Raw genomic sequence first — 14863 nt, 5'->3', positions numbered from 1 at the left:
ACTAGAAGGGTAGGGTTTTTTTTTTGTTTTTTTTGTTTTTTTTAGGCAATTGGGGGGGTGGGTGGAACGTTGTTGAGAGGGAACCTCATCCACGTAGCAGCTCTCACTGGGCCTTTCTTCCACCAGGGAATGTTCGATGCTGGTAGACAAGATGGCTATTTTTTACTCATACTCTTTTCGATCCGTGGGTTATTCTACGTGTGAATACGTCATTCCAGCATCATCTCAGTACCGGCGGATCAAATGACGACTCTACCGGACAAATTAGGTGGAGGGCATTCGGTTCCCACATTTAATTGACACTAGTGCGTTTCGAATCTGAGCCACTCCGGTGGAATCTTAGCCTCGTTCCGTCGTGCTACCATCTTGGTAGTTGAAAGGATAGATTTCATCGGTGAGTGTGTCCTATATATTATATATATTAATTGTTAGAACGATTGGTTCATGCACATTTAATATGGATGCATCCAAAAATTCAAAAAAAAAAATCATCCCAAGGTATTCGGCACATAATATGCCCAATACCTAATAATGCCAGCTGATACTGCTGCTGCTACACGTGTATACTAACTAGACCATCATCAAAAGCCTATCATAATGGTCGCTCGTTCATTGGATTTGTTTGGAATTAGTGTATTTAAGTGTTAATCATAATAGAGATTTCATGTAAAAAAAAATTTATCGGCCATCCTCGTGCGCTAAGTTCTTGTCGCAATGTTTGAATTATATTATAGAGGAAAGCTAGAAAGGAGGAGAGGAAAAAAACAGCGTCTTCCTCTCAAAGTCGTCATTTTTTTTTTATAAAAAAAGAAACACCATCTCGTGTCAAGTTCTCATCCACCTTCTCTACTCTCAAACTTTCTCACGTTCTCACCAATCCAATCCAGCCCAACTCCGCCCATCCTCATTGAGGAGCCTCAACTCCTTTATGTCCTTGGACGACTCTCCTTTGACCATTGATCAAAAGATTTTATCTGTTGTAACTTGGGTGTTGTCCTTGTAGAGGGTTGATAGTAATGTGTTTTTTTTCTAGCTTTTTCTTTCTTTCCTTTGCCTGCCTCCTCTTTCCTTCCTTGTTCTAGGCTTTCCCGCGCCCCGCCCCGCGAAAAAAAAAAAAGAGACTACTTAGTAATCCAAATATAAGTCAAGCTATGTACAGTCCAATATTTAGAGTTTGTTTGTTGTCTGCTTCTGTTTTTTTTTTTTAAAAAAAAAAATGAAAGCAGCAGCTAGAAATTGAAATTTTTTGTCAGTATTTTTAAAGATCTTTTTATCGAATATTTATTTTTTGAAAGTATTTTTTAATACAATACTGAACATGTACTTAGCTAATTTCGACTACCATAATTTTTTTATATTTTTTGTAATTATCCAAATAACAAATATGAAAAGCACGCTATGATTACTATTTTCTTGCTTTTGTCGTTTCTAATTTTTTTTTCAAAATTCCTTGGTAAATTTTGTCCAAACATCTATGCTCAGATGGTGGTTTTGTTTTAAATGATTTTTTTTCTTGTATTAACTAACCATCTCTTTCTAATTCTAGAATGGTAGGGGGGAAAAAGAATCTCTCAAAGCAGTGTAAAAATCATGAAATTCTATAAAATCATTAACTAAAAATTGGAGATGGTGGCAAACGATGCACCCACGTACGCCGGGAAGTGTTTTCTTTAATACGCTTATCTCGCCGCAACCCTTTTCTGGCCTTTTGCTATCTCTTTTTGCGTCGGCGTCCCATCCTTTTTCGCTCGTTCCTCTCCGCTACTGGAATGGAGGCTTGGGCCCTTCGATCCCTGACTCCGATTAGCCGCCGCAACTGCCTCCCTTCCACGTAATCACCAAAAATCGCCTCTTGTTTCTACTCCCTCGTTCACCTCCCCCCCCTTCTCTCTCTCTCTTTGTGCAGTAGTATTAATCTGGAGCATCTTTATTATTTGCAGCAAGTTAAAATTTTGAATTCGCATTCTGCTGTACTTTCTGTCCATATGATAGAATAACAGGAAAGGTTTCATCTTGTGTTTTCCCTCCGGAAGACTACGGTTGTGAAACTTTTAGGCCCTTCCCTTTTAATTTTCCTTTTTTTTTTCTTTCTAAAACATTGATAAAGATAATGTTTTTTCCAGTTAGTGAGAAGTGTTCTGAATTTTGTTTTGAAGAAACAACTTAGTAGTCAATTAAGACTATGGAGTTCAATTTTAGATGCCTTGCCGCATATCGATGTGTTACAAGAACTAATGCATTGAAATGTGGAAGTCAATCCACCTGGAATAATCTAATTTGACTTTTAAATATGAAAACTCGCATCCTTGTGCTGGCCGAGGTAGCTGGCCGGCTAAATTTTGGCTGAACTAGTAGGTATGCAAGGAGAATAGAGCAACTTATCCTGATTCATGTTTCTAGAGGGGAAAAAATAAATTACATTATGTTTCATTACTTTGAAGTGCGTTGCTTGTTTAGATAGTGACTAGCGACTAGTGAGATAACAGAGAAGTGGTGGTCACACCCAACCCTTAGTTGTTGTTCCATTTGGGAAGGACAAAAAAATTTGTAGGATGTTTGAAAGAAGGTGAGAAAATTTGAGTGTCATCTTGGAATGGTATAAATATTGGTAAATTATGCCGCGAGCACTGGTAAGGAGCTTGGTCCTGCAAGTTATGACTGGACACATGCATGCCATGGCACTCTGTATGTTGGTGTAGTTTTACTTGTCGGTTCATATATTGCTAGGTTGCATTTGCTTTTGATACTTGTAGAAATGAAGGAAAAAGACAAGCTGAAATCTTAAATTAAAATCAATTGATTGCAGTTGTAATGTTTTTGACAGTGTCAAAACTGAAATGAAACCTTGTGGTCTTTATGTCTGCAATCAGATCAAAGTGATTTGACCATGACACGGAATTAGAGTCTGCAGTGAAACAAGTTTTCCTTTGTTATATCACTGCTGTCTTCAATGATCATCGATTGCGTATTAGATCATTTGAACATGGGAGGTAATATTGTTGCATTTTCAGCTGGAATGCCAAAGTGACAACAACTTGTGTTAAACAGATTTGGGGATAAAAAGAAGCCCCAGAAGATCTGGGTGAAGTTCTTGTGTAAAGGTTTCGCCCCTGATAATTTCTGCAAGATATCCAAGAGGAGATTTGTATCAGAATTTGTGGCTCTTGGTGCTGCAGCATTTTATGCTAACCCAAGTCTTTCAGCACCACTGCAAGAGGCTAAGGATCCTGAGCTGATCTGGTAATGCGATTTAATTTGAATTAGGGACTGATATTTTGAGAATTTATGTTTTTGAATACAGGTTTCACGTTATTTGTTAGCTTTTAACACTATTGACAGAGTACAGTGAAGTGTTCATAAAATCTTATGTTTTCTTAAAAGCATGTTTATTTTGATTTTGAAGTGTGCAGGTATCAAAAGCTAAATAGTGGTGTAAAATTTCAAGGTAGTGATTCCTTATAAATTAATCTAGAATTTTGATCTTTTTCCTATGCGCAACAAAAGTTGATTCGCTGAACTTCTGTCACTAATAAACCATCATGAATGATATATCTCTTCCATTTCAAGATATTGTTGAAGGGGTGGGCCTGGAAGCACATGAAGGTGATTTGGTTGAAATTAACTATGTTTGCCGGCGTTCAAATGGATATTTTGTGCACAGGTAAAACTGTAATTGTTGCTTCCGTAAAGCAGATTTTCTTAGATCTAACTATGCGCATCAATGATCTCATTTTAGTATTATGATGCAGGCATAGATCCCAAATTTGAAGTTGAAGCTTTGATGAAAATTGTTATTTGTTATTTTGAATGAATGATGCAAATTAAGGGGCCTGTTAAATGCCTGGCCGCCATGTCAGCAGAAAATTCCCATGAGGTGGGAATCCGGTGAGGAGAACATGGTGGCCGACAGAAGCAGGAGATCAGGGAGGCTAGTCGAACCCTTGGACCCAAGATTTTCAAAAATCACCTGTTTGGATATATCTTTCTAGGGTGTCCCCTCCTCCCCCGGCCACCCACATGCACACACACATAAAACACCCAAAAAAACCTTTCCATCTCAGCCAAGTTCCATTCGTTTGAGTTATCCCTTGATCCAATAACCTGGTGTTGGAAGAGTCCCTTGGCCCTAGGTCATATGATATTTGATTGTGGGATTATGAACAATGGAGGAGGGAAAGGAACCTAATAGATTTATAATCCTATTAACCACTTACAATATCAATTCTGCAAATCAATACCATTATTTGACCTTATGCTCTATGTGAATTCAAATGTAGCACGGTGAACCAATTTGATGGTGAAAGCAGGCCTGTGGTACTCTCTCTGGATGAAAAAGAGGTATACTAGCTTTTTCTTGCTTTTAAACTGGTTCTTTTTCAATGGTGCAAACACCGTATTTGTTGCTGCTTGTTTCTTGCTCCATGCTTTTCTATCTAGAGTTTTTCTGCCTGTTTAAAATGTTAATTTTCTCCACCTTGTTTGACGGATCATAAAGGGCTTGAAAGATGTTTTAGTTGGCATGAAGGTTGGAGGTAGATTCTTAAGCTTGAAGATTTTAGCAGCTTAGATTTGTCCATTTGTAGTTGCCTTCTTAAAAATATGCTCAGAAAATTTGAAAAGAAGCAATCAGGGTTAAGTAAAACTGAGTCTGTGATCTTGAAAATTTGCCATTCTTCTGATATGTAGCCAGTGTATATACAACTTGTTGGGGAGGGGGAGAGAGTAAAGACTGATGAAATAAAAGCTGGGAAAAAAAAAAGATTTGCTGATTCATTATATATAATCTGACCAGTTTTGTGGTGGAATCCCCTAAATCTGAAAAAAAAAAAAAATCAGATTCAGAACTTCTTAGCAAAGGATTTATCCTTGATTTATTTGGGCAAACTATCACTCTAATATCATATTATTTCATATTTCATGTATAAAAAAAGAGAAAAGTAATGAAATATATGATCAAATTTAATGTATAACTGAACAGATACAACTTTTCTCATGTTCAGTTTAAAGACCTGTGATAAAAATTCCTTCCCTTACTTGGAGCAGGGTCCTACTAAGATTCTGATCAGCCTTGTGCAGTAGTGCCAGTTGTGCTTATTTAAAGTGGGCTAATTTGCAGGCAAGAGGAGAGCTTTGATACCTCCTAATGTGGGGTATGTCAATGAGAACTTGAAACCAATCCCTGACGAGGTACATATTCTATTATCTCTTTGTTTTTGCTTGGTCATGGCCATTCGAATCGTTTCCACTTGTGATATTGTAAGTTCGAATTGGGCATTTCCGAACTCTTTTCCTGAAAAGAAAAAAGAGAAAAAGAGAAAAGAAAGGTGATCAACATACAGCTAGAGACCTTTTTCCTTGGGTTAGATACAAACATACAATCAGATGATCCTCTGTCACACACACCATTTAATCCACACTTGTTTTTTACAGTTTGGTCCACGGAGAAGCCTTCTCTCTCATGCAAATGAGCCATTGGTTTTTGAAGTTCAGCTCTTGAAAGTGCTATAATGTTCTCGAAAATTATCAGCTTCTCAAGCACATGCAGGGCTCTCCCACTGAGGGGCATGCTCAAGAAAATTGTATAGAAATTTTATTTTGATCTGAAAAATTGTTAAACATCATCAAGTTTGATTCTTCTTTTCTTCTTTTTAATATGTCATTCTGCATTAGTATTTATTCAGCAACATCACTGAAATATTAACTTGAATACATGAAAGGAGGAAGCTGTTTCCCAATTTAAGAAAGTAGTTCTGAATTCCAAGGGCAAGCTCGTTTGGTCCAATATTTATTCACTTTTGTAGACAAGTGAATAAATATTTATTCTCAATTTATTTAAGCTGTTTCCCAATATTTAATCTCAGCAATTTCTAAGAATGATTAAGTCAATTTTATGATCAATTAACGAATCTGACACTATTCCTCTGTAAGATCATGTCAATTTATTTGGCATACTCATTTAATGGTTTCAATACTTGTACCATTACTCAGTGCGCTTTAGATCCCATGTATATTGATAATACTGAACATTTTATATGGATCTAAAAGAGACGTGTTTTGAGAGGATATAGGCCAAAAAGAAGAGTTGACTTCACTCTTCCATTAGAAAAAATCGAATATTTATCCTTTGTAAAATATTAAGAGTATTTGACAAGAAAGCTCATTTCACCATGCATCTAAGATGAAATAGTAAACCGTGTCGCACCATGTTCTTATAAAAATATTACAATAAAAATTAATTCAAATTCATGCTAGTTAAATGTCTCAAGATAGACTTGTCAACAATGCTTGTGATTATCAATCATTTTATCTATCAATCTTAACTCACTCTAAGCTCAAGCTTCAGTTGGTCTAGAAAATTAACAATCAAATCTAGCTCCCCTGTAGAATTAATATATACCTATTATATTAATTTGCCAATCAACTCGTCAATTTTGACCAAACAAAGTAAATTAATCACATAAACAAGTGAATATGCTAATTTATTATCTTCGATATTATGACGCATGCCTATAATTATCTCAGCTGACCATAAAAACTATTAGTTATCGTCCTGCATCATCTAAATATTCTAAATACACCACTCAAGTCATTTGGAAGGAGGATGCGATCATTATAAATTATATAGGTCTAAAAACTCGGGATACACCAGAGGAGGCTCAAATCCACAATGTTCTCCTAGAACCATGATCACTATGATAATACCCAATTTATAATTATAATATATTTATAATTAGGTGAAAATTTTTAGCCCTACACACAATTTTAAAAGAAAGAAGATTGAAACCATCTCTGAACCTACTAAATATCTTAAATACACCACTCAAGTCATGAACCCAAACTCTATTTTTTGGAAGGTGGATGTGATCATTATAAATTATACGGGTTCAAAAACTCGGAATATAGCGTAGGAGTCTCAAAAGTCAAATCCACAATCTTCTTTTAAAACCATGATCACTATAATAATACTCAATTTATAATTATAATATATTTATAATTAGGTGAAAAATTTCAGCCCCACATGTTATTAAAAAAAAAAAAAACTGAAATCATCTTTGAACATAGCAATACCTTAGAACGTAAGGTAAACCTTTGGCTTGCGCGTGCGGAACCGCGCCGCCCGTCTTTGGTCATCCCCCAATCAACCCGAATTAGAGAGCGGAGGAAGCGAGTCTCTTGGGTCATCGATACATATACTCCGCTTTAAGCTGATTCCACTCCTCCCTGGTTGTACTTTACGCGAAAACGGATCGTAGTCTATTAGAAGAGTAGTGAATTTATCATTCCCTCTATATATTAGTTTTCCCATTGCGCCCCTTTCACACGCGGGGAACTTCGAGATCTATCGTCCCCTCCTGTGCGATTTCCTCGAAGATACCCTCGCCATCGACTTCATACCAATCGACCCACCACCGATACTTCCTCGTTTTCGATCATTCTGTCTAAAACCCTAATTTCTTAGATCGATCCATCGATCGATCGATCCTCTCTTTTTGATACGCTAGGTACGTTTCCTGCCTAATTCTTGCGAAATTTGTTCAATTACCGCTCGAAATCGCTTCTTTTATTTCCTTTCCAGTCTTCTCCTTCGTTTGATTCGACAGAATCGACCAAAGGATGCTCTTCTAAATTATCTCTGGGATCGGAGGGAGGAATTCTTGGAAGCGGTCGTCTAGGGTTTTGCGTTGGGATTGGGAATTTGAGAAATATTTTGTTGTTTTGTTTGCAGAGGCGAGTTATTTAGAATACGTCCACCATGTTTAGTAGGATTTTTGGAAAGCCCAAGGAGCAGGCGAATGCCTTGGCTACCCTCGACAAGTTAAACGAGGTATTATAATATTTTCATCTTCTTTTTATTTGTTTGTCCATTAATTCTTAAATTTTTAAAAGAATATGTTTTTTTGGGATTTTATGGTGAATCTAGTGTCATGTTTTTGGGGACAATATGTGATTCGAAATTGGTTGGCATCTTGCGTAATGGTTTTATCCTGTGAATCAAATTTGATCACCATAGTGTTGGGAGGCCATGATCTGGGGGATTAATTTTTCTTTTTGGTGTCGAGTTTGGAAGTCCTGTTCCTTATACTGGTTGCTTACTCTGAATCTGCAATGGCTATGTATGGGGTGGAGACTGAAAACAAAATCATAATTAAATGTTTTCAGTTATCAATCGGAAAGAATATACACCAATGGGATGCGGAACCTGATTTGTTAAATCTAACCAGCCTTCTTAGGGCTGGGACTCAACCACCTTGGCATGTGAAGAACCATTCCCTGATATTAAACAACTGATAGCACATCTTCAGGATCTTTTTATCTGGAGCATAAGAAGCTATATAAATGATTCTGGCTAATAGCCTAATGCTAGATGTGTGCTCTGATGGCAACAAGCTCCACAAGGGTCTGAACAACTTCCATGTCTTCTTAGAACTCGCATCAGGGAAGAATACCTTGTGAAGTGTCTGCACTTGTATAGAATGCCCTTAGACCTTTTGATAAGGCAAAAAACAAGCACGATGCCTTTAGACCTTTTGACAAGAAAAAAGAAACAAGCACAAGTTATTTATGTTTCCGGGACTATAAAACATCATCTTGCTACATTACCTTTTTTCCAACCCAATATGCGTCATATCTATTGGAGAAAATTGGCTTGGCTTTCTTTTCATGAAATCATGCATGATTATGGAAAATATTCTTTTGAATAAGAAAGATGATGAACTTGATGCTTACAAGGGGCCTAGATTGAGGCCATTGAGTTAGCTAGTGACCGGGAAACAATTTGTTAACATCTTTAAAGCATCTTCTGCATAGATGTTGGGTGCTGATTTGGCCATACTTTAGTTATCATATCCTTCTTATTGATTACTCTTTTCCTATTATTTTGGTTGTCCAAATTTATCACTCTCAATAGCTCCCATATGTCTACAACATGGCTTTCAAACAAGTCTTCATCATATCTAATCACTTTATTTTGGAAGAAACTTCTACTTTTCGAATGGTAGCTCATAATTTGCTAAGAGAATGTACTCTTAGCAACTATGGGACATAACTACGGAATGCCAGTCAACGTGGACGAAAATATTATGTCATAGATAGAGGATATGATTTTCTGTAATGAATTATGATTTTCTACATTGTTTGTGAACATTTGCTAAGAGAATGTACTCTTTCATGAAACTATGGTATGAAAACGATTATGTCAGACAGTCAGAGGAAATTTTGTGAAAATAATCACCTATGAACTTGTTTATTTACCATATTTGCAGTTTTATATGTTAGGTCGGTATAGGTGTCCATGTATACCAATAAAAGGCATTCAATCATCAAATTTCATGCGCATATGTAAGCATTTATTTACATTGATAAACTACTTTGGGATGATTTGTAGGTCATGTGATTATGTCATGCAACTCAAAGTTATAAATATTGCATTATCTGCAAGAATACTTCCTAACTTACTGCTATTCATATATATTAGACACTTGAGATGCTAGAGAAAAAGGAGAAAGTTCTGCTGAAGAAGGTTGCTGCTGAGGTTGAAAGGGCTAAGGAGTTCACCAGAGCAAAGAATAAAAGGGGTATGCTTCTGCATGCTTCTGCTGTCAGTAGTCTATGCATCATTGCACATCTTATGGCACTCATTTATGTTACAGGTGGCATTGTTGGCATAATTTTTCTATATATACTTTTTCATGAGATTGCTGTAGCTTCTGACCCCAACCACTGGCTTACAATATTTTCCACTCTGGCTTCTATGTTTCAGAAACCATGGGTTATTTGTGTACGATGTATTTTATCCATGCACCTGTGAATCACTCTGACTTGCTATTAGTTGGAAATTCACCTGTATATATCACACTTGGTGCCGAAGTTAGGGTGATTACTTCAAGGGTAGGGATTTCTTCAATTTTAGTCTAGTGCCAAAGAGTTGGAAAACCTTGTTATATGGGGTAGAATGATTTGAACTTTTTTTTTTTTTTCTATCTGTGTGCTTTGAACTTATGTCGCATGTTGTGGAGGATTCTTCTTTCTTCTCTCCAGTAAATTGATTCAACATTTTGCATTAAAAAAAATAAAGGATGTAAATAAAGTGAAAGTGTTATGTTCTTCAGATAGTATGGAGAGAATTTGCACAACTGGTTTGAGAGTGGAAAGGCCTTTCCTTGAGAACATGTGAGAGTAATGTGAATGCATCTATTAAGCTCAGCTAGAGCACAGTAATCCTCTATACAGGTTAGAACTTGAGTATATTCAACCATATGGTTGTCTTCAAGCCTTTTGTGGTGTCAAGGTGTTCTAGACTCTTTTATCTATAACAATTTTTTGAGCCTAGCGTATCTTCTCACTTAGAAGATTTAGATATTAATGTATCTTATTTCATGGTTGTTTCAGTTTCACAAAGCCAGTCTTCCAAAATCAAAATTATCCATCCTCCAATTCAACTCTTCTGTTTTTCTTTGATCATTATGAATTCATTCACGATGAGTGAATGGATATTATTTAGCGTATTATCCATTATGTTCTGCTTACTTTTTCTCTCTCTTCAACTACTATGCTTATTATCCTTATTGTTCCTTAAAGTTGATTTAAAAGATGACCATTTTTATCCATCATGAGATTTGGTTTTCATGCCCCTCTCCCCCCTCATGGAGCATTGCGATAGTATGTCTTAGTGGTTTGAATGTGCTATTTGTGGTTCTAGAATCTGGCTTATGCTTCCTGACATTTCAGATCACCTTTTTCTTGACCAAGCATCTAATATTAAAAGTTTTATGTTAAAACTTTTTAACTGTTAGGAGCAACCTTAGATCATTGAAGTCCTCATCTTGTGTTTTCTATAAACTACAAACACCAAATTTAGTCTCAAAGAAAACAACCCTACCAACCATATGCTTGATAATCATTTATAATATTTAGTATTATTATTGATAGAAAACATGACCTTTCTTCTTCTTCTTTTCTTTTTCTTGGAGGGGGAAGGGCACTTCCCCATCCCTATGCCCACACATGAAACCGCTCCCACATTTGCTTCCACTGCCGCTTCTTCTTCTTCTTCTTTCCTTTCCTTTCCTTTTTTCTTTTTTCTTTTTCTTTTTTTCCTTGAGAGAAAAAGGGGGGGGGGGTCAGGGAGAGGGGAAGAGCACTTCTCCATCCCCATTCCCACCCATGAATTCATTCCTACATTTGCTCCCATTTTTGCTCTCATGCTTAAGTAATCATTTTAGGCAGCAGGTCTAAAGGATTTTGTTTGTTTGCTTCAGTCAAAGAGATGTTATTTGTATAGATTTGATTTTCGCATAGATAAGATGGAGCTTGTCAGTGATTAGATTGTCTCCACCCTGTGGTCAAGTTTAGCAACAATAGACAAGGTTCCTTCTAATGTACTCATGACCAGAAGTCCTTGTCGAATATGTTCATGGTTATGGTAGTGGATGGGATACTATCCTAAAAAACATGCAAGTGCAATAGATGCATAGGGGAAGCATTTGGACTGAACATGTAAAGGTTATTCCAATTTCATTGCTACAAGAGTTTCAATTTTGTGATGTACTTCAAGGTGGCAACAAAAGAAAAATGTTTGGTGTTTTCGAAAAGGAAACGTTTATGACTGAAACGAGCTTGGGTTATATATTTAGCTATGGTTTGTTGGATGCATGGATTGGGTGCAAGAATGCATGTGATGTTCAATTTTTCTTTTATATTTTCCATGTTAATTTGATTGGTTTGTTATGTACTCATTAATTTAGTTTTTTTTATTTTTGATCTTTTCTGCTTGTTATGGCATCAGATGCAATATGTGATATGTTCTGGTACTGGTTTTTTTCATATATCTAACCAGTCAACTGAAATATCCATCAATGCAAGAGATCTAAATGATTTTTAAATGATTGTAAGCAAACCATTTGTTCTCGAGTCTCCTGAATATACAATGGATCAGATTGTGGATGTTGTAATTTGAGTTACTTTAAACAAATTCATATCTATTTTGTCTGTGCAGATCTTTGAACTTCTGGAGTTTGCAGATTGTCTGCTTAATTGATTTGTGCCAGTTGCTTGGTGGTTGAATATGAAATAAATTAAGTGAAACATACCAGTTCTACCGTAGCTCCATTTGCATATTTCCCATTTGGCAGTTAGTTCAATCCTTAAATGTTAGAGACCACTAGATTAGCAGCTAGTGACAGGTTTCTTGCAATTGATTAGGAATTTTGTGTTTCATTGATCTGGAATGTTCTGTCAGAAATGGTATAAACAGCAAGGCTGCCCTTTGCTGTTCAGTATAATAGTTTATGGATCATCTCCTAGAAGAATGTCCGAAGGCGTTGTGCACAAGCAAAGATTGAAAAGTGGGAATGAATTCATAGTGCATTTGGAATGGCAATTTTTCCCTGCAGCCATGCAATGCAAATTTTCGTATTTTCATGCTAATCTTGTTTAAACATGTTGAATCCTTATTTTGTTTTTATGTTAGCTGCAATACAATGCTTGAAGAGAAAGAGGCTTTACGAGCAGCAAGTTGAGCAACTTGGGAATTTCCAATTGCGTCTCCATGATCAGGTACAAATTGGAATTAAATATGCTAACAGTGCCCTGAGGTTTGATTGGTTAGTTCTTTTAGTAATTACTTGTACAGTCTCTATTCTAAATGTTTTTTGAGTTGTAATTTTCAGATGATAATGTTGGAAGGCGCAAAAGCTACAACAGAGACTGTTGATGCATTGAGAACTGGAGCATCAGCAATGAAGGCTATGCAGAAAGCAACGTGAGTAAATAGTATTAAATTTCAGTTGTCATAATTTATTACACTTTTGTGAAATTTATGATCCTCTGTTACTATGTAGAGCATGTTTGTGAAATGTGTGCTGTAAGACCTATACAAAATTTATTTTTCCCTAGTCTGTCCATGATTTGTCACACCTTAACTTGCATGGGGGAGAAGACTTTTAAAGTTTTGGATAATAGCATTCAGTAGTTCTCATTTTCTTTTTCCACTGCATGATCCTTGATAGTTGTTTTGCTCCACTCTTGGATTATATATATATATATATATATGGTTAAATTGTTGCCTTTCCTATCTCCGAACATGCTCTGAAGTATAGGTATCATAATGATGACAGTACTATTTTTAAACTCAGGAAGTGAAATTAATACTCATGGATGCCACCTTATTTGATGCAGTAATATTGATGATGTTGACAAGACTATGGATGAAATTAATGAGCAGACAGAGAACATGAAACAAATTCAGGAAGCACTATCTGCTCCACTTGGAGCTGCAGCTGATTTTGATGAAGTACGTATCCTTCTTTTAATTTTGATTTGTTCTTTCTGTTCTATTAATTTGCATGTTGATATTTATTTTTTGTACTTTGCAATGGCAGGATGAATTAGAGGCAGAACTTGAAGAGTTGGAGGGTGCAGAATTGGAGGAACAGCTTCTTCAACCTGCCACGACTGCTCCTGCTGCTCCAGTGCATGTCCCTGCTGGTAGGCAACAGGCTCGGCCTGCTCCACAGAAAAATACAGCTGAAGAAGATGAACTTGCAGCATTACAAGCAGAAATGGCGATGTAGGCAGGTACTTTTTTTTTCAACATATGCCATATGTGTGGGTAAAAACAGTGGAAAGTTGATAATCAATTCTTCTATTATTGCTTGACAGAGCAATCAATTCATGGTGAAAAGATTTTGTGAAGTTTGTGTTGCAATATCAAATTAAGATTTAGATGACTAAGAGAAGTTATATATTTTCCTAGATGAATTCTAGTTATTTACTTGTGTCTGTCAAGAAGACAATTGGTAAATTAATTTGATTGGTTCTTCAGTCTTCTGTCATGCATCCTACATTTTTCATGTTTGATGCTGTTTGTGAAATTTATATAATAGCACATCCAGTAACTCATATGTAATTCCCTTCTATATATATTTTAATGTGAGAATCCACATCTCCGGCTATCTAAGCCTTAGAAGGTCATTTGACTGTTAATATACAAAATTCTTATTTATTTTAACGTGAAGAGTCCACATTTTCCACATTATGAGCCTTCTCTATTTGTTAATATACAAACTTTTGATTCATTAACATGTATCTTGTTCTTTAAGAGAAGAGTCGGGCAAAAGCTTAATCCATTTTCATTAAGATAATGGAAGTGAGATAGGAATTCTTCGACGGTTGAATACCCTAAATCATGACTGCAATATTTCATTTAGCATGTATGGCTGTAGATATTGGCTGATGTCGTAACCACGGTCAAAATGCAAGTGACATGGAAATATAGAGCCCGCCCCTTTCCTTCTTTTCCAAAACCACAATCAAAATCGGCCTGCGTCGGGTAACTGCCATGTGAAAGCGCAAAAATCTATTTTATACCTCATGGATGACGTTTCTATTCTATTAAAAGGTGAGTTAAATTAATATCTTAAACATTATAATCTGTTTATCATTTTGCTGCATTTCTGCAGGTCTTTGATGCTTCAAGTGAGACCGAGGAATGTAAAAAATGATCGTGTACTCCAGTCGGGATGACAAGATTCTCTACCTCAATGGTTTATGTCATCCGGTGTGTATACATTTTCGCAAGATATTATAATGGTGGCTGATATAAAAGATGTTGCTGTCGATGTGTTTTCCCTTTATGATTTCTGAAAGGTGGATCGTTCTTGTAATCACACTTTTCTAAGGCTAACAGTCTAGATTATCGTTCTGTAATGCACATAAAGAATAAGTTATGATTCACAAGAGTATTTGCTGAGAACATAAGACTGCATGGTGGCCATTCTCTGCGCCACCACTGGTAATCATTACTAGTGCCCGAGTTGGAGGCTTTTTGTTTTTCGATCACTGTCATGTGTTTCCTTCTTGCATA

At 36.3% G+C, this 14863-nt stretch overlaps 2 protein-coding genes across 4 annotated transcripts; both read left to right on the top strand.

Moving 5' to 3' along the window:
* Positions 1 to 408: 408 nt before the first annotated feature.
* LOC103702368 (FKBP-like peptidyl-prolyl cis-trans isomerase family protein) lies at positions 409 to 5625 on the top strand. 3 transcript variants are annotated; one of them, XM_008784774.6, is made up of 8 exons: positions 410 to 1831; positions 3049 to 3240; positions 3411 to 3445; positions 3568 to 3661; positions 4278 to 4338; positions 4487 to 4532; positions 5117 to 5187; positions 5431 to 5625. In XM_008784774.6, exons 1-8 carry the CDS (start codon positions 1770 to 1772, stop codon positions 5506 to 5508), a joined length of 639 nt encoding a protein of 212 aa, XP_008782996.4. In that variant the 5' UTR covers positions 410 to 1769; the 3' UTR covers positions 5509 to 5625. The 3 variants fall into 3 exon arrangements, with proteins under 3 accessions (XP_089782364.1, XP_008782996.4, XP_089782365.1); XM_089926238.1 differs by having other exon boundaries at positions 409 to 1831; positions 5117 to 5625; XM_089926239.1 differs by lacking the exon at positions 5431 to 5625 and having other exon boundaries at positions 411 to 1831; positions 5044 to 5260.
* A 1495-nt stretch (positions 5626 to 7120) lies between these two features.
* LOC103702367 (vacuolar protein sorting-associated protein 32 homolog 2) lies at positions 7121 to 14832 on the top strand. The gene is made up of 8 exons (XM_039127949.3): positions 7121 to 7502; positions 7727 to 7825; positions 9476 to 9575; positions 12470 to 12555; positions 12669 to 12760; positions 13177 to 13291; positions 13380 to 13575; positions 14460 to 14832. Exons 2-7 carry the CDS (start codon positions 7754 to 7756, stop codon positions 13569 to 13571), a joined length of 657 nt encoding a protein of 218 aa, XP_038983877.1. The 5' UTR covers positions 7121 to 7502; positions 7727 to 7753; the 3' UTR covers positions 13572 to 13575; positions 14460 to 14832.
* The last annotated feature ends 31 nt before the right edge of the window (positions 14833 to 14863 follow it).

The sequence above is a fragment of the Phoenix dactylifera genome, chromosome 11 (genome assembly GCF_051530095.1).
Source record: "Phoenix dactylifera cultivar Ajwa chromosome 11, Ajwa_hap1_PhDact_Kaust_v1.1, whole genome shotgun sequence".
Lineage (NCBI taxonomy): Eukaryota > Viridiplantae > Streptophyta > Magnoliopsida > Arecales > Arecaceae > Phoenix > Phoenix dactylifera.
This window is presented reverse-complemented; position numbering and strand designations above follow the sequence as displayed.